At 48.3% G+C, this 23,219-nt stretch overlaps 1 protein-coding gene across 2 annotated transcripts in view; it reads left to right on the top strand.

The window, feature by feature from the left end:
- The window catches only part of STK24 (serine/threonine kinase 24), a 103,723-nt gene that overhangs the window by 36,251 nt on the left and 44,253 nt on the right, over positions 1-23,219 (top strand). Inside the window, exons 1-2 of one of the 2 annotated variants that reach the window (XM_057533034.1) lie at positions 8,073-8,209; positions 22,074-22,212. In XM_057533034.1, coding sequence (XP_057389017.1) covers positions 22,156-22,212 — 57 coding nt within the window. In that variant the 5' untranslated portion in view covers positions 8,073-8,209; positions 22,074-22,155. Of the gene's footprint in view, positions 1-7,978; positions 8,210-22,073; positions 22,213-23,219 lie in introns of those variants that run through there. The other variant, XM_057533033.1, reaches the window with a different exon arrangement.

The following is a 23,219-nucleotide window of genomic DNA, read 5'->3' on the forward strand; positions in this document are numbered from 1 at the left end:
TGGGTCTCATAATTTGTTTAGGCTGTGGTTGCGTTTTCCTCGTTTCCTCCACGTAACGCTCTGAACTTTGGCTGGGTTTTTGTTTTTTTAAATTTTTTTAAAAATTTATATTTATTTTTGGCTGCGTTGGGTCTTTGTTGCTGTGCGCAGGCTTTCTCTAGTTGCGGCGAGCGGGGGCTTCTCTTTGTTGCAGTGCGTGGGCTTCTCATCGCGGTGGCTTCTCTTCATTGCGGAGCACAGGCTCTAGGTGTGCGGGCTTCAGTAGTTGTGTCTCGCGGGCTCTAGGGTGCAGGCTCAGTAGTTGTGGCTCGCGGGCTTCAGTAGTTGTGGTGTGCGGGCTCAGTAGTTGTGGCTCGCGGGCTGTAGAACGCAGGCTCAGTAGTTGTGGCGCACGGGCTTAGTTGCTCCGTGGCATGTGGGCTCGTCCCGGACCAGGGCTCGAACCCATGTCCCCTGCATTGGCAGGCGGGTTCCTAACCGCTGCGCCACCAGGGAAGCCCCCTGAAGCCCCCTGGGTGTTTGGTTTGGATTACAGTGTTTGCTTTTTAAGGGGGCCTGGGTGTTGACTGCAGGCACCCGTGCTGCTCGCCTCTTTGCTGGGTTAGGTTGGCAAGATTGTAAGATACATTCTTAAGTGGTAATCATAATCTCAGGGGGGGAAATCATCTGTAAAATGTTAATACAGTTTCAACCAGTGGCATAAAAATCACGCTCTGGCAAAGAGGAGCCCTGGAGCCCTGCTCCCTTTGCTCAAGGGAGTCATTAGGGTTGAGAGGGTATGAAACAGGAAATGGGAACTTTTCACCTGTAACAGTGAATAATAGTGGCCTCTTTGGGGCAGAAGAAGTTCGAGTAGAATTACCGCAGTCGGGACGCAGAGCTGTTCGCGGCCACGTGGAACCTCCCCGTGTTGCCCCTCACTCGTCGCCCCCGCCCCGCCCTACAACCACGCGTCTGTTCTCCACGCCTCTAATTCTGTCGCTTGGAGAATTCTCCGCGTGGAGTCATTACGGTACGTAACCCTGCGTGCTCGGAGACAGTGTTAGGAAGTTGGGTGATGGGAGGGTAAGCGGGGTGGGCAGCAGGAAGCGGAGGTGGGAAGGGGCTTTGCGGTTCAGCTTCGAGGCGAGCGTGTGTGACTTCAGTCTCGAGACGGCGTGTTGTCCCGGCTGCTTTAGGCAGTGCACGGAAACCACTCGCTTCGAGGAAGCCGCTTTCTGCCCGCAGGGTGTGCAGGGGCGTCTGGTCTCGGGGCAGCTGGAGGCGTAGCCGTGGCCGCGGCGGGTGGGTGAGGGAGGGCCGGCGGGGCGGGGTCAGGCCGGCGGCGGGGGCCGCGTGCAGAGACAGTTGGGAGGTAGGGGCAAGAAAGCTACTGCGGTGCAGGCGTTTCCAGCTTTGGGAAAGACAGTAGTAACACTGTTAACGGCGGGACCACGGGGAAAGGCTGGGTGGGAGAGTCGGGCCGATGCGGAAGGACAAGTCTGCGGTAAGCTGCCGGCCCATAGCGCCCGCCTGTGTGCCGGCGGCTGCCCGGGCAGGTGGGGAGGGCGGGGCTCTGAGGCCGAGTTCAGCTCCGAGTTCAGGAGGAGAGTTCTGTGCTTCGCTGGGGATGCTTGCCAAGTTCAGAAGAGGGGAGGGGCCACACCTGGTCCAGACCCGGCTGAACCCCGGTGCCCTCTTGTCTGTTGCTTCGGGGATGCTGATGTGATACGGCACAAGTATACTAGTACACGGCAAACCTAGACAGTTCCTTTTTCTTTTCCTGGAGCTTGGCTTCAGCCCAGAGCGGTGTCGTGTGTGCAACTGTACGAGCGGTACGTCTGAAGCTGAGGACCGTTGAAAGTCGATTAGTGATGCTAGGTGCATTTTTCCTTGCCAGAAGTGATCAAAAGAACACAGTAATAGCTGTTCAGGTTTAAAAATATAAAATACTTAAGTCATCATGGAAGTATTTTAATGAATTCTCTCAAAGGATTATGAAATGGGCTGAATTATTGCAGAAGCCTGAGCTCCAGCTGGGCAGCTCTGGACCATCTCTCGGTGGGGGGGGAGTTGGGGGAGCAGACATCACACCCTTGGATTTCCGCTTCTCAGAGGAATCGGAATCCTGGAGGTTTGGGGCCCCTTCCCTGTGCTGCGTGGCACTGTGACAGCTGCTTCTGCTGTGCTCATGCCTGTTCATTTCCTGTTTCTGGGAGATGCCAGTCTTTGGAGTAGCCTGTTGCCCCGAAACTTCCATATCACAGTTAGTGAGAAAGGTCTGTGGAACTGGTGATCCCAGGTCCCCTGGGCACGTTCCCTTGGCCCTTCAGCTCTTCCCACAATCCTGAGCCAGTGAAGGCTTTCCTGGGCTTGATGGGGAAGGGGCTTGGGAGCATTTTCAGAGCCCAGACCTGTGCCTGGGCCCCCTGAACTGAGGGAAATGCATCTTCTCCATATTTTGGTCAGTTTCAAGGATCCTGACCTTAGGATGATTAAGTGTAACAAATGCCGTGGTTTTTCTAAATATTGAAATTAAAAATAAACAAGAGGAGGTGTGAGTGTATAGAAAGGCTCAGAATTTAGCTGACTAAAGTTTAAAGAGACAGATGGCCTGGAGTTGTCATGATGAAAAGGGTGATGAAAAAGACAAAATAAAGCCACAAGAAGTAGGAAAACTAAGTGTCATACGTGTCATTTCCTGAAAATTTTCACTTAACCTCAAGGCTCCCCCAAGTGGGAAGTTGGGCTGTTTCTTGACATAGGTGGGAAAGGTTTTGAGGGATATGGAAGAGACGTGAGTAGAGAAGAGACATCAGTATTTGAGTGCCTTCCTTTATAGACAGTGCCCGGGACACATCCCGCGGTTGGTGGGTGCCAGATCCCCACTCTTAGTGGCAGTTAATCTGGAGAGATGCTTCTCTTGCTGTTATTTCTTTCTCTCTCCAGCCCTTCCCTCGGGGGAGGAAACACAGACCTAGATGTTGAGTAGCTCGTGGGGTCACACAGGTTAGTGAGCGTATTCATGAGACTCACGCCCCCCCTCTGCCTTAGAGCGTGATCTCCTGGCTCAGTGTGGGAACGAGAAGGTTGCGCTGGGCATCTAAGCGATGTTCTTTAGCGACTGGTCCCAGACCGGAGGAGTGGGATGTGCAGGTTGCATCCAGCCCCGCCCTTCTGGTCCCCCAGCTCATTGCCCTAGGAGAAGGGAGTGGTGGGGGAGGGGCCTGGCCTTCCCCTGCCCAGAGGAGGCCGAGCCTCTGCGTGCTGACTCCTGCCCGGGAGCCGGTTGCCTTTCAGGCACGTGGGGTGGATGGGTGGGGTGAGGGGCCGGCAGGCCTTTCTGATCTTGGATGATGACCAGTGCTTGGTTCAGCTTAAACTTTTCTGAAAAGAGAATTCTCAGGATGGTTGGCAGGATGGCACCTTTCCTACCAAGGAGATCTTCTTTCCTCGGAGAACAGATTCTGGCAGCAGAACCTTGACGTTCCTTTGCGGACTAGGTCATCTCTGGCATTGATTTCCTTACCGCACCGCACGGGGTTGCAGTGCATGGTGATGAACTTACGCAAGAATCGCCAAAGGGCGAGGACCCTGCTTGCTTAGGGCCTGCCGTCACCATCTTGGCAGATGGTGCCCGTCTTGCCAGGGGCGGGTTTCATTCCGGTTTATAGCTGGTAACGCAGTGGCCAAGAGCATGGAATGCCACACTACACTTGAGCAGATGCGAGACAGAAAAACTGCGCTAACGTCACAGGTGTGGATGCCGGGGAAAGGGCTTTGGGGAGGATGGTCAAAGCAGTATAGTGAAAACAGCTGTTTTCTAAGCTGTTTTAGACCCGGCAAAAGGAAAATCGGGCAATTTATTGAAACGAAACACTCCTCTCCCGAGTGTAGAACATCTGTCTGTACCCTGCCCTCAGGAATGGACACTTTTGTCTGGCAGTGATCGGCGATCTCTGTTGAATTCTGTTATCTGTTGGGTGACAAATCCCCCCAGAACTTTGTGCCTAAAACAATAACGATTTAGTATTTCTCACGAACCCTTGGGTTGACCTGGAGTTTTCCCTCAGGTCTCGCTTGGACTCACTCACTGCCCGTGGTCGGCAGGAGAGCTGCTGGCCTAGGGTCAGCTAGGACGCTGGGTGTCCCTCTCCGTGTCTGCAGTTGGCCCGCTGGGTGGCTAGGGCCTGGGTTCTTCTCCACAGTTCCTCTCCATCAGCTGGCTCAGGCCTCCTTAGGTGTTGATAGAGGTGAAAGCTGCAGGGCCTCAGGCTTGACCTCGTAAATAGCATAGCGTCTATCCCAAGGCCAGCCCAGATTCAAGGGCAGCAGCAGGCAAAGTTGAACAGGGGCCTGGGCTTGGGGATGGGTTATTTACTAAAGCCATTATCGTAACAATCTCCGGGCTGGCCTTCTGGTCCCAAGGATTTCTGTCCCTCCGAGCTGTGGGATACGCTCCTCTCCTCTCGTCCCGCCTTCTCGTCCCGCCCTCCCCTCCGGGTACAGCAGTGGCCTCCGAGTCTGCGCCTGCCCCAGGTCAGGGCTGGATGTGGACGGGCTGCCGCATTGCAGCTCCTTGGCGGTGGCTTCAGTTGATGCAGAGAGCCGTGAATTGAAAAGACACACCCCACAGCCCATGGAGAAATGGGAACGAGATAGCTGAGGTACATGATCGTGTTCAGAGAGGGGGCAGAGAGAGGCAGTGAGTAAATGGTCCCAGCAGTCCTGCTGTCCGGCTGTGCCGTCAGGGCCTGTGCCGGGGCAGCACCCTGCTTCTAGTATCCATTTTTGTACCAGTTCTCTACTGGGGTACAGAAACACTCCAACCAGAACTTGATGGTTTAAGACAGATTCTGTGGATTGACGGGGATTTTGGCTGGGCGCTCCCTTGAGGCTGCTCTGCTGTGCCGGGGTTCAGGCTGGGTGACCTAGGCTGGCCTCGTGCACGTCCTGGGCCTCAGCGGGGATCCGTGCAGTGACTGCGACGGACCTCCCACCGCACGCTCACTCCCAGCCTCCCCAGCCCTTTGAGGCCTCGGCTCAGAAGTCACCACCTTCTGTGGGTTAAAACATGTGACAAGACCAGCCCACATTCAAGGGATGGGGACAGAAGACTATTCCTTTCTTGTTGGAGGAGTGCTGAAGGGGTGTGGATTCAGCCGGGATTCATTGGCCATTATTTTTGTAACAATCTCCCACACTCTCATCTCTGGCATGGTAGGGGTTTGGATACATTCTTGTTGGCTTTGTTTTAATTAACTCCCAGAAAGGAACACCACTGTTTTTCTCAGTGTGGGGGGGGCAGTCAGTGCAGGGGGGTCAGGTCAGCTGACCTAGAACAAGCCTCATTTCAGTGGCACATTATCTATCTAGTCAGGGCTGCCTTGCTTCTCCCCCCCGGGGTCTGCTAAGCAGTGGTTCTCAAAGCGTGGTCCCCAGACCAGCAGCACCTGCATCACCTGGGCGCTGATACTTGGCTCCCCCCAGATGCACTGCCGCAGGCCTCCGCGGGCAGGGGGGGAGGGGCGGGGGCGGGTCTGATAAGCCCTCCAGGTGATTCTGATGCCCCTGAGAGTTGAGAATCACTGCTAATGGGAGTTCAGGTGGCTCTGACCGCCTCTTCCTTACCCTTCCAACCAGTTCCCCCCACCCAGGCGCTCTGTCTCCCTGAGTCAGCGTGTTCTTTGGGTCGGTGTGAGGCTGTGGTTTTCTTACTGCTCAGGGGACACCCGGGGACCGTCCGTGGTGTGCCCAGGCACACAGGTGGAGAGGAGAGTAAAATGTGGTTCCCGAATGCCCTCAGCGTGGCGTGCAGCGTGGTGAGGGAGGCTGTGTGCGTGGAGGATGGCCAGTTCCGAGGCGGAGATGACAGATTCGGTGCGTACAGGCGGAGCTGGCCGCGTGCGGGCCAAGGAGGTATCAGCAAGCAGTGGATCCTGGGAGTTAAAGCCCAAAAGGACTGCACCAGCAGTTTGGAAGTTACCACATACCCTATAATTTAGAAGTTTGTTTTCAAAGGTGCCTGTTCAGTGGGGGTCTTTTGAAAATATGGATTACATGACCCTCTCCTCCCCCCACCCTTTATGACCAGGCGAGTGTTTTGGGACCTCTAAGTGTCCCGGGTGATTCTTCACTAACCAGGTTTGGGGAAACAGGGTCCCAAACCCCGGGGAGAAGGAGGAGAGAAAGACAGGAGGCCAAGTCTGGAGCCTCGGGGTGGCTGCCCTTGATGGCGGCCAGACCGGGCGGGTCTGCGCCTGAAGACTCTTCTGGAACCAGGGAGACCGGAAGAGGACGAGTGGGGAGTAGCGTCGTAGATGCCGAGGGGCCGGCAGGCTACGGGGGGCCGACCTCCTGGAGGATCCGACGCCAGAGCCGGAGCCAGACTGTGACGGTGGGGAACGTGGGGGGGACGTTGGGGAGGAGTGAGCGGGGCGGGTGGTGGGTTTTCAATGGGAGACACCCGAGCGTGTTGCCCAGGGCAGAGACAGGCGGGAGGGGCGCGTGGAGAAGGGGGTCGGGGATGAAGCTGCGTCCTGGGGGAGGGCAGGGTGGGTTTGAAGCTTCTGGGATTGGCCTTGAGAAGGAGGGCCAGCCTTCCTCACCTTGGAGGGGAGGACAGAAGGGAAAGGGCATGAGAACGGGAGAGCCTGTAGCTGCTGGAAGCGGACGCAGCCTCTCGTGTCCCCCTTTCCTGGTCACCCCATTTCTCACTTTTCTCACGTTTATGGGTGAGACCTGTGAGCTTTCACGTTGTTCACTGTGCCGTCTCACGCGGGGCCTCTGTGGTGTCCGTTTGCGCCTGTGTCACTGGGGCCCGTTGTTCACGCGGGAAGGGGGCTGGTGGGTGTCAGTTCTCCCCGGAAGCACCGCTGGCCGCTCTGTGGGTTCACCTGGGACGGCAGGTTAGTGGGGCGCCCGGTTCGCCCGCAAGGCTCGGTTAACCCAGTGCCGCCCAGATTGCCGTAGTTCTGTGTCTGTGACCCCTTACGTTCAGTGGGTCCCTCTTCTGTGTTTGGTGTTCTTCCTCCTTCAACCCTCCTCCTCCTCCTTCCCGCTATTTCACAGGGAAGGTGTGTCTGTAGGGTGGGCGGCTCCCGGGCCTTCTGTTGCCCCGTGGGGCTGCAGGCTGAGCCGCTCCGCGTAGTGAGATGTGCAGCGTGCCTAGCTCTCCTCGCTAAATGTCAGCGTCACCCCTCACGCCCGACTGGGGCCGACAGGTGCTGCCCATCGAGAGCTCAGCTGCTCACACTTCTCTCTGGTCAGGGAGCTGTTGGGATGGGTGTTGGAGTCCTTACAGCTAAAGCTTAGGAAGTGTAGGCTGTGTGTGTTTTTCAGCTAATCACGTTGGTGGTTAAGAGCTTTTAGAAGCCATTTTCAAGGGTATGATGTTCACCTGACAAAAGAAAACAGGTTCCTTATTGTTTCCTGGGTCTGGTTAAAATACTTAGGCCAAGGCAGTAGCTGTAAGCGAAGATGCGTGAGACTGTATTTGTTGGACACGGCCTCTTCTGAAACAATTAAGTGAGGGCATACATTTTTTCCCCCCTGTTATATGAGGATGATAGTTAACCTATGTTTTAATATATACCTACCTAAATTAAGAGAGTTGAGGGGGGAGCATGGGGAGAAAAGTAGAATTTTTGCTTAGACAAGAGTGATTTTTTCAATAAGTCCGCATGTCTAAGTGTTCTGGTATTTATTTACTTTAATTATACAAAAGCTGGAGCCTTCCCCAGTTTTTATAATCTAGCTGGGTCATTGTTTTTGTTTGCACACTTGCTGTGTTTCATAGTCTAATGTGCACACGCAGGTGAGATTTAGAAATCTTTGTGTCCTGAATGTGAAGGCCTGTGGTCACCACAGCCTGATCCTTAAGTGAGGAAAACGTATCGGTCCTTGAAAGACCATGGTATGTATGTTATCAACACAAGGACGAAGCAGTCATAGCCCTGTGAGTTACTGAAGTTTCCCTTCTTTTCCTTCTCTCCTACAGAACCTGAAAGCAGATCCAGAAGAGCTTTTTACCAAACTGGAGAAAATCGGGAAGGGCTCTTTTGGCGAGGTGTTCAAGGGCATTGACAATCGGACTCAGAAAGTGGTCGCCATAAAAATCATTGATCTGGAAGAGGCTGAAGATGAGATAGAGGACATTCAGCAGGAGATCACAGTGCTGAGTCAGTGTGACAGTCCCTACGTAACCAAATATTATGGATCCTATCTGAAGGTAAGGCTTAAAGATGCAGACGCGATTTTCCATCATGCAGCACCTGACTGAGACTCGAGCCTCGGACGGGAAGGACTTCGATAAGTAGCACAGCAGGTTTTCAGAGGAAGGAGAAGTGTTCCGACCTTTGCAGTCAAAAGAACCTGTCTCTGATGGTTCTATCATCTTAAATGTCACCGACAGAATGTATTTTTGGTAAAAAGGGTTTGATGTTGAAAATCCCTTTCAAACAAGGAAGTATTTCTGAGTGATACTTTGTCATCAGAAGTGCATTTCTTAAGCTATTATAACAACTACTCGTCAACTAATTTTAGCATGGTTTGTGATAAAAACTCGGGCCAACCTAAGAATATTAGTCTTTTGATATTTTCAGTTATCAAATGTGTTTTAATTTAGTGCTGTTTTGTTTTTTTTAAACTGCTGAGAATTGAGAATGTTGATTAGTGAGCTGGTTTATCTACATTTGACTTTGGAGAATTCTCGGTTAGTAAATAATTACTTAAATAGAGTAGTAGTTATAGTACAACACCACAGATTGTCCTCGACCTTCACGCACTTGTTCAAGTGGGAAAGAATTGTATTAAAGACGGTTTCCCAGTCCTGCAGTCATCGTGCTCTACCGCTAGAAAAGTTTAAGATTGTCCCTTGTGTTTCAAGTTCCTTGACATACGCCTGTTTTACTGCACTTAGAAATGTCGTATCTTTCAAATGGGGTTTTGGAAATCTTAAGAATTGGTGAAAAAATTTCTGAAACAATTCTTTGTGTAAACGAAAGCTTCACAGGTGGAACTTTTTCCTAAGGGGGGAGGCAGCAATACGCCTGGATAATGTAAGACTAGGCCTCCTCCTGCCCTGGGTCCATCCTCTCAGTTCTCCATGTCGTAGCCCTCCACGTGTTCTGGTGTCAGAGGGCTGGTGCAGGCTTTGATTTTGTGGAAATGTAATAATAAGGTGTAAGTGGGAGGATGGAACATTTGAGAACTGTTGATTCACTAAAATGAATATTTAAAGGAAATAAAAATTGGGTGGTAATTCTATGTTTTTTTCATTGCCTAAAGAATGGCAGTATGTCAGAGGTCAAATGCAGCACTTTGAAAGGGGAAGAATAAGTTTCGGAGTCAGTTGTCGTGGACTTTGAGTTTTTTTAAACTTCTTTACTTCCTCATTTGTAAAATGGAAAATTATGGTATACACCTCGTTGTTGCAAAGATTAAATGGAATTGAGTATGTGAAAGTACCTGGCATGTAGTGGGTACTTAGGGAGTGTTAATTTCCTTCCTTAATCGATTGGGTTTATTCACATTTGTCTCTGACATTACCTTGCAGTGGAGGACGTGTCCCCTGAGGTGGAAGCAAGGAGGAGGGAGGGTAGCCCACGGTAGCCATGAGTGTTACTGTGGGGGGGAGCATCCAGCTTGGGTCTTGACCAGGCAGAAAGGGGAGCACGGTAAGCTTTGTCATATTCATGATCCAAGAGGAGAGCACCTGTGACTTCCATACGGGAAAGCAGAGGTCTTCTTTATGTTAAACTTCTGTTGAGGAAAAACTCAACAGCTGAAGAGACTCAACTTGAACTCTGTCTACTGTATCAGTTATCCTTTGTGAAATGACGTCAGAATAGTTGCATAGTAAATTCAGAGTTAGGTTTCATGTGGTATGTTGGATTTTAATATGAATTATGGTAGTTTCGACAAAGGAAGCGTGGAAGGTCCTCACAAATTCTTGCTGACGTATACCGGCTAATATCTGACTACCGGGGAAGTTAAGGATCAGTGGTTCGCAGGTGCCTTTTTCAGCCTGGGCTCCTCAGCAGAATTTCTGACTGCATGGCGAGGTGATTGCTTTATTGTGGCCAAACGTGGTGTCACCTTGAGTGTACGTATCTAGAGATTCCATCTGGTGTGTCCCGTCTTCCCTGAGTTGCTAACTCCAAGTCAGTCTAACCTTGTTCTATAGTGGGCCAGTGAATTTATTTAGCTAACCTAATGTCAGTTGCTGGAATAAACACCCTAGGTTTTTAATGGCTCAATATGATAGAAGTTTATTTCTTGTTCACTTATAGCCCTGATCCATGGGTGGTTTTCCTCCAAGCAGTTACTCAGGAACCTAGGTTCCTTCTGTCTTGCGGCTCTTCCTTCCTTCCTCCACACGTGGGTGTGCTCGGCTGCCTTCAGTCAGCATGGGGGCGAAAACGGAGGCCCCTGAGGGGCATCCTCGTATACCCAGGCCAGGACACAGGGCCCCTTGTTTCTGCTCACAACCCCCGGCCAGGCTCGGCCACACGGCCGCACCTAACCAGGAGGGGCTGGGAACTGCCGTCTAATTGTGCGCTGCACAGCAGAGCAGCCGGGCTTGGTGCTGAGCTAGACGGTCCTTCCCAAGGCCACTTTCTCTGCGCAAGGGAGTTGGAGTGACCGCTGGGGCGACTTTCTCCACTGACTGTCCTCAGGTGGGATGAGGAGCTGTGATAATTTTGTCTATAGTGCTTTATGTATTTTACGAGGCAGATTGTCCTTCAGAAAATGTAACGGCCTCAGGAATGCCAGGAATAATATCACCATCATGAAAAGCTGCCCTTAATTTCTTAAGCCTTTCTGTCAAATTTGATGAAAACATATGGACTGCTCTTGTTAAACAGTACTAGTAACTACCGTAAGTTGAGCAGGACAAGAATCCAGACCCGTAGTTCCGCCCGTTCTTGGTGTGAGAGAGTTGCATGAGATGCCTTGGCCCAGAGGAAGACCCTCAGTCATGAGCCAGAGGCTGTTTTCCCATCATCTTGGTAGCGTTATGAAGTTTAATCAGTATGGTCCAAACTGTCAAGTAAGATACAAATTAAATTGACGCGTAAGATGAATGGGTCTTTGACACAAAGTTGAAAATTACTGTGCTTTGTGTGGTTTTTACTGCCGGTTTTTACTGCCCTTCTAAAACTCCCCATAGCTTTCAGAGCTGGTCGTTTTAGTTCTTTAAGTGGTGATGGGGGAGAGGGCCTCAGGATTTCACCTTGTGTTAAGGGACTTTTACCCAACAAGACTGGGTAAAGAGGAAATGAGCAGAAGCTGGTTTCTCCTTTGCTGGATTTGCATTAGAAGGTCTCATAATTACGTTTTCGCTTCAATCGTGTACTCCAGAAGGAGAAGTTGAGAACAATAGCCAAGTGGTCTAAATATACTGAATGTTACTGAAGATCAGGAGAGTGGAGTGAGTTTTGACTGTGTAGCTATAATCGAATTACAGAGTTGCTGTGTAGCATGTTTCTTCCCGAAATAGTAAAAACAAAAACAACACCGACAATTTAGGGAGGAGGGGGGAATAGTGCCACAGTGAAAACTTACGCTTGTATTGATGAATCTGAGGGCCAGAAAGGTCTTGAAGATTATCACATGCCATAGAAGAACTTCATTTGCTGTAGTTTGTTTAATTTTGGGGAAATTAAACCAGCTAGAATGTTAACCAGAAGCCTTCGTATCCCAACCATTACACCAGTGGAGCTTTTTATCGCAAAAATACCATCTACAAGGTCACAATGAAACCGTAGAGGGTGGGGTGGTGTGCAGGAGAGAGAGAGAGACTTTTTTGGTTTCATTTATTTTTTTTTTTTTTTTTTTTTTTTTTTTTGGTTTTATTTTTAAGTTAGGCAGTGAAGACATGATAAGATTGTGACAGTGGGCAGTGAGGTGCTGTAGAGGCGTCTGAGCCTGATTTCTTCTTAAGCATCATTCACAAGAGCTACTCAGTCCATTCAGCAGCACAGCTCTTAAGTTTTTTTTTTGTCTTGGGGAGACTGCCTGCCTTTTAGAATCTCTACTTTGAGATTCACTTGGAGTTATAAGCCAGGATTTTAGTTTTGGATCCTAGTACAGTTGCTTAACTGTCTGGATGTTTCTCAAGCTGCTGACTTCCTCAAGGAAGAAATGCAGATAAATGTACTTATCTTACAGGATTACTATAAAGATTGAGATCAGATAGGTAAAGTGCCTGGCATGTTAGGGGATTTTTAGTAAGTGCTAATTTAATAAATTTTTTTTTAAATTAAGGGAAAAGTTATTTTGCCAAATAACTCAAAATTTATGAGTTGTAAGAACATTATTAGCATACTAAAAATTAGGGTTATCATTTTCTTTTATAATAAATTATTTAATACTCTCAAACATCAGGCCAGTTTCACCAAAGCAAATCAGGTACAAGGCAAAAAAACAAAACAGAACAAAACTGTGTTTATCAAACCTTTACTTGTCCTAGTCATTTTTATTGTAGTTTCGCTATTAAGGAAACATGTCCGTTGAGTGAGTAGTTGTCTAATAGTGGGTTCAGATCCTTGACTTAAGAGTAAGTTTTTCTTCAGTTCCTAAAAACTTTTAGGGTAGTTTTACCAATTGGATTCACCAGAAAACGAATACAGGAAAGTCCCTTTATGTGTTTTAGTGTTGTATGTAAGCACAGATGATTCTGCTACGGTGTGTGCTATGTACATGAGACACACTTTGGGGTAATTTTTTAAAGTTATGTTCTTTGGACTTCTGATTTGCTTTTTTCCCCCTTTTCCTTCCTTCCCCAAAGGGAAAGTAGTAGTTCCTGACGAAACAGAAATCCCAACCATTTTATGCTTAGGGAAAGAAGTGAAAAAATATTTATATAAATGGCTGGTGTCTTTGTGAATGAGGCTCCTCAGGAGGTTACCATCCACCGCCTGTGTTCACTTCTTGCCCCAGCATGACTATTAATAGCTGACTCTTTACTTTCAGAAGCATCCTAGCTTGGGCAATAGAGTATAATCAGCCTCTTATGCTTTATATCCCAAAAAAACCAGACAAAACTGTACTCTTTCCCTTGCCCCTATTGTATTATAATTTCATGATCTCGTTATCGCTCAGAGAAGAAGTACTAGTGTAGCCACATGATAATGAACATATCTGTTAGGGCACATTGTCTGAATTTATCTTCACTCACCTCCCTCCTGACCGCCCCATGGCAAATCCTGCTCTTGTATTGACCTCTGGTTTTAGACACGGTGAGGAATATAGATGGGTTATTGGTCTTGGGAAGCAGTTGAGTTGAGATATGTGCCTGGTGTGTGTGGACTCTCCTTTGCCTCCGGGCTTCTTCCAAAAGCACACAGGTCCTGTCTCATTCACTTCTTCCCTATTCCCGAAGATAGAGCCTGCCACATTCTCCTTGAGATGAAGACAGTCAGGTACTAATGGTGTCGTGCACGTGGAACGGTGATTGCAGCTTAACTGAACCGGGGTCAAGACGCCCAGGGTAGAGGGCAGAGGAGAAAGGCGGGCTCTGCCATACGGAGAAGGCAGATCTGGGGTTGTGACAGGAGCACATGACTTTGGGGCCAAGCCACATAAACGTAGTACCGGTACCTCTCTGTGCCTCTTGCTGACTGCCCCACGTGTACCCTCCTGCACTGAAGGTACAGGTGGCCGTGTCTGGAGACATTTTCAGTTGTCACTACAGGGCGGGGCTGGGGTGCTGCTGGCTCCCAGTAGGTGGGGACCAGGGATGCTACTACACGTACTGCGGTGCACGGGACAGCCCTGCGACAAAGAGTCACCAGCCCAGACGCTCACGGTGCTGCTTGAGAAAGCGCTGCCCTGTGGAACGGATGGTGGTCTTTGGTCCCAGAATATAGAAGGAACGACATTCCCAGGGCTGGCCTTGGGGGTTTTTGGAATAGCCCAAAGAGTATTTAAGACAACAGTCTCAGAGACCTTGGTTACGCCCACGCAATTTTTGTGGCCAGAGCAAGTGTGAGCTTTGTGAACACTGTGAGTAGCATGTGTCCAGACTTGGTCAGTGATCTTGTTTTGCTCAGAGCTCTGCAGCCTCGTGTGCCAGGCTCACAAGAAACCCCAGGCAGCATTCTGGGGATAGTGGATCCAAAAGGTGCTTCTCCGGGGTACCTTTGTTCGGTTGTAAGATAGAACAAAGGCTGTGAGGAGTCCTCCGAACATACCAGTGAGGATTGTTCACCTAGATATTGACCATGACGCTTTCTGTCTAGTGCTCATCCTAAACTCGGCTCCCTTGAGTAAAGCAGTAGGAAGCAACACCGGTCTGCTTTCCTAGGGATGCAGTTCAGCGCAGTGAGAGGGAACATTCCCTCACGGCAGGGTGTCTTGATGGGAAGTGTGATTCTCCCTGAACACTGCACTTACTACAGAGTCAATGTTCCCCAGGACGTTACTTGACATTGGGAGTGGAGCTGTGTACCTGGAGGCCCTCATGGCTAAGTTGGCATTGTTTTCTTGAAAACTGATGGATGACCAAGGTCAGAAGTAACAATGTGTTTTTCATTTTTGGCCTTGGTCTTTAGAGTAGCATTAATGAAAAAAAAAAAAAGAAAAAGAAAAAGCAAGCGAGATGTTGATACCTGGCTTTTTTTTTTTTTTTTTTTCCTGTGCGTGTCTTCAGTTTTTTGTTGTTTTAGGCCTGGTGTGTTATTCTTGGTGCTAAAGCAGAGCTCTGCTTCCTACAGCCCCTCTGGGCTTTGAACCGACTGCCCAGCCAATAAAGTGGCCTGTTCCGTTAAGTCAAGTGTCGTTTTCTTATTGTATTTCTTTCCCCCTTTGCCATTTATGGACGTCAGGTAGGGGAGAGTTGAGCTGTCTTTTCATATTTTTCAGTTTGTGGTACCATCATCATCGATCTATGTAAGATTCTTCTGTTTTGGTCAGTTTTATTATTTTTTATTATTTCATCCTTCATCCCTACCACCCTTCTCTTTTGTAGGACACGTTTTGATATGTCTTCGAATATGTATGTCTTGAGTAGATACAACGTTGCTTATGTACTATGTATGAGTTTATTTTTTCCTACTACATAATTACTTAAAATTTGCGCACAGTAAAATTAACTTTCTGGGGTGTATAATTCTTACAGTTCTACACACTTTAACGCATATGTAGATTCTTAAAACCACCAGCACACGCAGGATACAGAACAATCCCAACATCTCAAAGAACTCCTGACCATCTCTCCCCACACAGTGTCAATCCCTGGCAACCACTGATCTGTTTTCTGTCCCTGTGGTTTTACCTTTTCTAGAATGTCATATAAATGGAAACACACACCTTTTGTTACTGGCTTCTTTCAGTTAGCATAACGTGTTTGGGATCCGTGCATGTTTCAAATGTTTGTTCCTTCTTACTGTCAAATGGTGTATCGTTGTAGGAATATATACCTACTATATATACTATTGAATATATATACAATATATAATATGTATTGTGTATATATATATAGTACTATTGTATATTATATACTATATTGACTATTGAAGGGCACTTGGTTTGTCTCCGTATTTTGGCGGTGATGAATAATGTTGTTATTAACATTCATGTGCAGTTTTTGTATGAACGTAAGTTTTCATTTCCCCAGGGTAAACACCTAGACGCAGGACTGCTGGTTAATTCTCCAGTGTCTGTGTCAGTTTACATTCCCATCAACACTTGGTATTGTCAGTTTTTCGAGGTTAGCCATTTTAGCAGGTGTGTAATGGTATCCCATTAGGGTTTGAATTTGCATTTTCCGTAATGACTTAGGATTTTGAATATCTTTTCGTATGACTTACTTGTGCAGCACTCTGGAGTAGGACACTTATTAATACAACTGATGGGGCTTGGGGCAGGCGCCCCCAGATATGCCGGTTCCCACCCCTACCCTACCATGTTGTTCAGGATAGCTTCACCTGCTTACACTCACACTAGCAGTGGGAGTTTTTTGCTGGTTCTTCTTTCTCCCTTTTTAAAAAAAGAAAAGCTTTATTGAGATATAATTCACATGCCGTTCAATTCATCCACTTAAAATGCACGTTGAGTGGTTTCTAGTCTGTTCTTGGAGTTGTAGCCATCATTGTAGTGAACTTTAGAACGTCTTCATCATCTGATGCGGAAACCCCGTGCCTGTTACTGGTCACTCCCCATTTCCTCCCAGCTTCCCCAGCCCCAGGCAAACACTTATCTGCTTTCTGTCACCGTATAGGTTTGCCTGTTCTGGAATGTCATGTCAACAGAATCATACAATATGTGGCCTTTGTGACTGGCCCCTTTCACTTAGCGTGATGTTTTCAAAAAGTTCATCCACGTTGTAGCATGTGTCTGTACTTCATTCCTTTTTATTGCTGAATAATATTCCATTGTATGGATATATTACATTTTATTTACCCATTCGTCAGTTGATGAACACTTGGGCTGTTCCACTTTTTCGCTATTATGAATAATGTTGCCGTGAACATTAGTGTACAAGTTCTTGTGTAGACATGTTTTCATTTCTCTTGGGTATATGCCTAGGAGTGGAATTGTTGGGTCACATGATAACCCTGTGTTTAACCTTTTGAGGAACTGCCAGGCTGTTTTCCAAAGCACCTGCATCATTTTGCATTCCCACCGGCAGTGAGTGAGGGTTCTAATTCCTCCACATCCTCATTGCATTTTTGATTATGGCCACCCTAGGGGGTGTGAAGTGGTATCTCATTGTGGTTTTGGTTTGCATTCCCCTCATGGCTAGTGATGTTGGGCCTCGATTGTCTACTTCCTTGCCGACATTGATATACAACTTTTTAATTTTTCCCAATCCCATAAGTGCAATATAGTATTTTCTTATGCTTACTTGCATTTCTATTAATAGTAGGTTTGAGTGTCTATTCATGTATTCTTAGCCCTTGGGATTTCTTACTCTGTTGAATTTTGTTCATATTTTTTTAGTTTTCCATTGGCTTTCCTGTGTTTTAGTGTTTGATAAGTATATTGAAGTTACTCTGTATTAGTTTTAGATACCACAAGTATTTTCTCTGTTATACTTCTTTTAACTTCAAGGTGTCTCGTTGAAAAAAATCCTTAATATTAATGTAGTTAAATCCATCAATTTTTACCTTCTGATTTCTGCTTTTGGGGTCCTGTTTAAGGAACCTACTTGTTTCCTAAGGTTAAAAATATATTAAATTTTTTTTCTTTTATTGGCTTTATAATTTTGCCTTTTACATTTATATCTTTTATCTGTCTGGTATACAGTTTGAAGTAGGGATTTTATTTTTCTCCATGTAGGGATAAGTTTCCTAACACTATTGTATAAAGTAGTATTTTCCCCACTCGCATATGATGTTATATCATATACCAAAGTCTCATATGTGTCTAGGCCTATTTCTGGATTTTCTGTTTTATTTTCCTGGGCCAGTATCATTCATGGTCTGTGTGTGTGTGAATTGTTATTACCTTGGCCTTGTTTTAAGTCGTAATATCTGGAGTGATAACCGTCTCCAGCTCTGCCCACATACATCCAAAAAATTTTGCTGCTTTTAAAAAGTACATGAGGTCTTTGAAGACTTTTGTTCTTCCACATGTTTTAGAATGAGTTTGTACATTTTCTGTTTAAAATCTTACTGAAGTTTAAACATTGATTTGTTTTTTTTTTAACTGTATGTCCCAACCCAGGAAGAATTTTTTTTTTAATTTATTTTTTATTTATTTATTTTTGGCTGTGTTGGGTCTTCGTTGCTGTGCGCAGGCTCTCTCTAGTTGTGGCGAGTGGGGGCTACTCCTTGTTGTGGTGCGCGGGCTTCTCATTGCGGTGGCTTCTCTTGTTGCGGAGCACGGGCTCTAGGCGCATAGGCTTCAGTAGTTGTGGCACTTGGCCTCAGTAGTTGTGGCTTGCAGGCTCTAGAGCGCAGGCTCAGTAGTTGTGGCACGTGGGCTTAGTTGCTCCACGGCACGTGGGATCTTCCAGGACCAGGGATCGAACCCGTGTCCCCTGCATTGGCAGGCGGATTCTTAACCACTGCACCACCAGGGAAGTCCCTAAGCATTGATTTTTGAGGAGAATTGACATCTTAAGTCATCCCATCCTTGACTATGAATGCCTGTTTTCTGGTTAGGTTGTCTTATGTGAGCTTTAATACAGTTTAAAAATGAAGATCTTGCTGGTTCCTAGGCACGTAGTTTTTGTTGCTATTTTGAGAGAGATATTTTCGGATTGGTTATTGCTTAGTTTAAGGGAATGAGTATGATTTTTTTTTTCCACATCGTTTCTGGCAGTCTTGCTGAACTCATTAGTTTTCTATGCATATGTTCACATCTACAAACAATGATGGTTTCTTGTGCTCCCGTCTATTTATATCACCGTCTTGCATCCTATGTTTTTGGCCGTGACCTCTAGACTGTTGACTGGCAGTGATGGGAGCGATACACCTGTCTTGTTTTTGACCTTAAAGAAATGCATCTTAAATTTTCCTTTAATAAGTATGGTATTTGCTATAGAATTTTGATGTGTGGCCTCTTTTTTGTTTGTTTGTTTTTCCATTAAGGAAGTCTGCTTCTATTCCTGGTTAGACTTTTTTGGTCTTGTTTTTATACAAACAAACAATAGCACATACTTTTTTCCTGAAATTTTTTTTTTTTTTAAAGCATCTCCAGTGACCAACGGCTGGGAATTCTCTTATTAATTTTATTTATTTATTTATTTTTGGCTGTGTTGGGTCTTCGTTTCTGTGCGAGGGCTTTCTCCAGTTGCGGCGAGCGGGGGCCACTCTTCATCGCGGTGCGCGGGCCTCTCCCGTTGCGGAGCACAGGCTCCAGACGCGCAGGCTCATAGTTGTGGCTCACGGGCCTAGTTGCTCCGCGGCATGTGGGATCTTCCCAGACCAGGGCACGAACCAGTGTCCCCTGCATTGGCAGGCAGATTCTTAACCACTGCGCCACCAGGGAAGCCCATTTTCCTGTAATTTTAAAGATAGTTATGTGATTTTTCTCTTTCAGTCTTGATGTAAGTAGATGGCAATTAGCCAGATCTCAAGTGTGCCCTTTCTAATTTCTAAGAAAAAAAATTGGTTTCATAGAGCAGGGAAAGTCTTCTCTAGTTGCTGTTGCCAAGAGGCTCAGAGAGTTGCTTTATTAGCTGAGAGCTATCCAATCCCCTTCCGTTACATGTCGGTTCTGTTCTGTTGAGTTCTGCATGGTGCTCACAGATAGAACAGGAAAATAGAACCTGACCTGGCCTTGGACAGAGTTCGCATCACCGATTCCCTCCCCAGTACTTCTTTCCTGGTCATGGGTTAGGAAGGATGCTGAGACAGCATTTTAGCTGGTTGTTCAGTTGATCATCGAGTATTGACTCACTTCTGGGCTGGCAGTTCTGCATCTCGGCTCCTAAACTTTCTCTGGGTTCTGGGGTGGAGGACTAACGTGGCTCAAAGTGACAGGTGAGAACACCGTGCGCTGGCTTGTGTGTTGAGTTGAGGAGATGGTTGTGTTTTGGAACCGGCAGGAAGGGACGGCTTGTGGGTTGATGCCTCAGAGTCTCTCAGGTGGCAGCTGGGAGAGGCCCTGTGTGGTCCTCATTTCTGTGTGTGCAACATGGAATTGTTTCTCCCTTTGCTGGGGTCGGTCCGAGACAAACAGGAGCACGGTAAGTGGCAGGAGGCCGTGGGAAGAAGGGGGGCTCCGGGTGGCTTGGACAGCCTTGGTGAGCACACAGTTCTTTATGTTTCTGAACTTACTGTAATGTTAAATCTTCTTCATGTATTGGTTTTAAGTTCCACTTCGGTACCTTCCCTCCGTGTTCTGGGCCAGGTAGGTTGGTGGGATACTGCAGCTCCAGTTTGACTGGAAACAGAAGTTTGGGGACTGGGGGGAGGCGTCTGCAGATTTGGTTTTGGGAAAAATCATAAACAAGCTGGAGATGAAGCCTAGTTAGAAAGGGGGGCGGGAGGGGGGGACGATGGTTTGCTTTGTACTCTATCCGTCGCTTCTCCGTACTTTTCTAGCCATTCTGACCCCAAGTTCGAGATCTGGAGATGGTCTGCCTACCTCTGAAGATGCGGTCTCGACTCTGAGTTAAGCCAGCAGTGTGGCTGGTCACCTGCTCTCGGAGCTGTGTCCTTACCTGCAGAAGAGAGAGATCGGACACCTTGACCTTTTAAGTTCTTATCCATCTGATTCAGCTTAGCTTGCCGTTTCGTGAAACTCTTCTCGTGCACAGAGAAGTTGGAATCCCAGGCTGTTAGAGCGGGAAAGGGCGTTGGAGGCCCCTGGCCCCCACCTCTTGTCCTCTAGCCCCCACCTCTTGTCCTCTAGCCCCCACCTCTTGTCCTCTAGAGCAGAAAACCGTGGCACAGAGAAGCCACCTCGTCGGCTCCCACCAAGCAGGATTTTCCTCTGGGGCTGGAAGGAGCGCGGGCTTCCCAGAGTCACAGGGCCAGGGGCCAGAGAAGGGAGAGGGGTGGCCGAGCGGCTCAGCCGCCAGCGCCTCTGACAGGGAGGCTTCCGTGGGTCTCGCCCTCGATGGCTGCCATGTCCGGTGTTGCAGCGTCCACCGTCCGCCACCACCGTTCTGTGGAATCGGGCATCGGCTCGCGCGTCCGTGTTCCCTTCGCACGCAGCCATGGAGCGCCCACCAGAAGTGTGAGCAGGTTAGCCCGGTGGGGGACCTGCGGGCTCCTGGCCCGGGGTCACCGTGTCACGCTTGCCGTGGTTCTGAGGCTGGAAGGTGTCTTCTTCAAAGGGTCATACTGTCCCAGTGTGGAATTTTTATTTACTGCCACCTTTATTTCCCAGATAGTCCAACGGGAGAAATTCTTGCCTGGCACGTGGAAATTGTTTTATTCGATCTCTAACGCAGAGCTGACGTTCACCTCTGTAGCTCATGTGTGTCGAAGGCACGAATTTGCATCTGTTCCAGGAGCCGTGGCCCCTCTGACGGAGATCAGAAGCCTAGCCGATGCTGCAGAGTCCCCGGTGGTGCCGGGCGCTTGGCTTCCCTCGCGGCCCTGGAGCTGCCTCAGCGGCCAGAGCTGCTCTCCCACCAGCCCTGCGGGCCGGCCCCGTCCCTCCCACATTTCTGCTTGTGCCCAGTCTCTGCCAAGAACCCCCCTTTGGTTTTGTGGTCCCGTAGCTGTCCTGTTGGCGCCGCGTGCCTTGTCCCTCAGCTGAGGATGGTTCTGTGGTCGCCTGTGAAACGCCTCCTTTCTTTGTACGCTTGATGCACAGGTGACTAAACAGAGTGTTCTGATTTCTGTTATTAGCATTACTGCGGTGGCAAGTATCAAATATCTTCAGGCATTTCTTTGAAGGAAAGAGGAATTTTTTGAAAAGAAGGAAATTGTGATACTATATGCAATAGAATATATACAGACAGCTTTGCTAGCTGTGCAGTTAGTTGGGAAGTATTGATGTTTTGGCATTGGGTCGTGGTTGGCGTACGGCAGGTTGAATTGCTAAAAGCAATTTATGTAACCTGTTAAGTAGACCAAGCATTTGTTACACTGGATTAGGTATTTAACTTAGTTTCCTGGACTTTGATGATCTTTTGTTGACTTAGTATGAGATTGACTTTCTGATTACATGCTTCACTTCGATCTAATGAATTTTCTCTGTCGTTATGAATGGTAGTCAGCGGAGCTAGGCCAATGGCGAGGTTGATTGTAGACCAGTGCTTATAGAAGCTAATCACCCACATTTTTTTGTTCATATAGAAGCCTTTTCCCTTGCTTTTAGCTAGGGCTGGTGTCGAGTGCCGTGTAGATTTTGGAGTCATTATCGGTCACATTTTTTAAACGGGTATGAAGAGGTGGAGTTTGCTTGTGTTGAAATATTTGGTAGAAAACGTTGGTTCTTTAAAAGTAACAATTGATTTCTGGCTCTTTTTTGAGAAGGAAATGCTCTTACGCTCGCTTTCTGCACCAGGGTGTGCCTTGAAGACCCCTTGCCCTTCTCCCATCTCCTGTATTCCTTACCTAGGTGGAGGTGTATTTCTGGACACTTTGAGCGGAGATCCATTCAGAGGCTGACAGACTTGTCCCTAGAAGAAAAGGGGCATAAATATGCCAAATGCAAAACCACAATGATTTCTTTGATTGCAGGGACCTTTGGGCCAGCTTGCGGTAAGAACTTGCCTTTAGAAGATCCTTTGGTTCCCATCCATGTCTCCCTCTCCTCAAAGGGATGGCAGCCCGATGGACAGTGGGCATGTGCCCCCAACACGGACAGACTTCCGCGGAGGTAAGCTGCTGTCGGTGCCGTCCAGGCAGACGTGCGCCCTCCTGGTCAGCCCGAGCTCTGCCCCCATCCACGCCTTGTGCACGTTGTGTCAGAGGCCCCGAGGCTTTCTCTCTTGTTTCCAGCCAGGGCTAGGGTCCTGCCTCATCAGGTAACAAGTAACCCTGTTTCCACGGGGCTTAGGAATGAGTGGAGTGCAAGGCAACCGTGGCAGCTTCCTCCGGTGGAGGACAGGGACTCCCCTGAGGTGGTGCTCGTGAACTCGTGAAGTGGTCGTCGGCCCTTTGTGGTTCTGTGTCTGTAGTTCACCGCACGTCGGGCTTAACTCTGGTCACTGTGAGCCGCTGTTGCTTTGGGGACAAGTTTGCACAGAGTCTGTTTCCCTTCTTGCCTGATTTGGGGGGACACTGTCGACGCGGCTGCTGTCAACTGCTGTGGTGGGTCCCCCCCCTGAGTCTGGTGCCAGCGTGTGCAAATTAGAGGCCAAGCTCTCAGATTCTAGAAGGTGTTGCTCCAGATCTTGACCCAGGGAAGGCACGGCGGACCAGAACTCCTCGTCTCCCTAGGAACGGACCGCAGCCCTGGATTGGCTTGGTTGCTGCCGGCAGCGCCTGCGTCCTCCTGCCGTATTGCTTTACTCTTCAAGGAGTAGATGCAGCAGAAAATATTAGTGTATTTCCTAGCAAAGTGTTGTTGTTGTTTCGGTTTTTGTCTTTAAGAGCCTTAGGTTTCCGGTTGAAAAGAGGAGAAATTTTCACTTGTCTCCCTGGGAAAAGGTGCTGGGAGTCAAGTTTCACTTATACTGGTTGAATGTAAAACTTTGGAAGGGGAGGTATGGCTGCTGAGAGAAATGGGTTTTAACCCGAGTGTGATCTCTCTGGCTTTGCTAATGGACCTCACCTCTCCCTTTCCGGCAGTGACGGGCAGAGTGAGCCAGTGGGCGTTGCAGGATTGCTGGCTGTGCAGGGTTGCGAGGTCTCGGGGGCCTGGTTTTTGCAGGGCTGTGTTCT

The sequence above is a fragment of the Balaenoptera acutorostrata genome, chromosome 18 (assembly GCF_949987535.1).
Source record: "Balaenoptera acutorostrata chromosome 18, mBalAcu1.1, whole genome shotgun sequence".
NCBI classification, from domain to species: Eukaryota; Metazoa; Chordata; class Mammalia; order Artiodactyla; family Balaenopteridae; genus Balaenoptera; species Balaenoptera acutorostrata.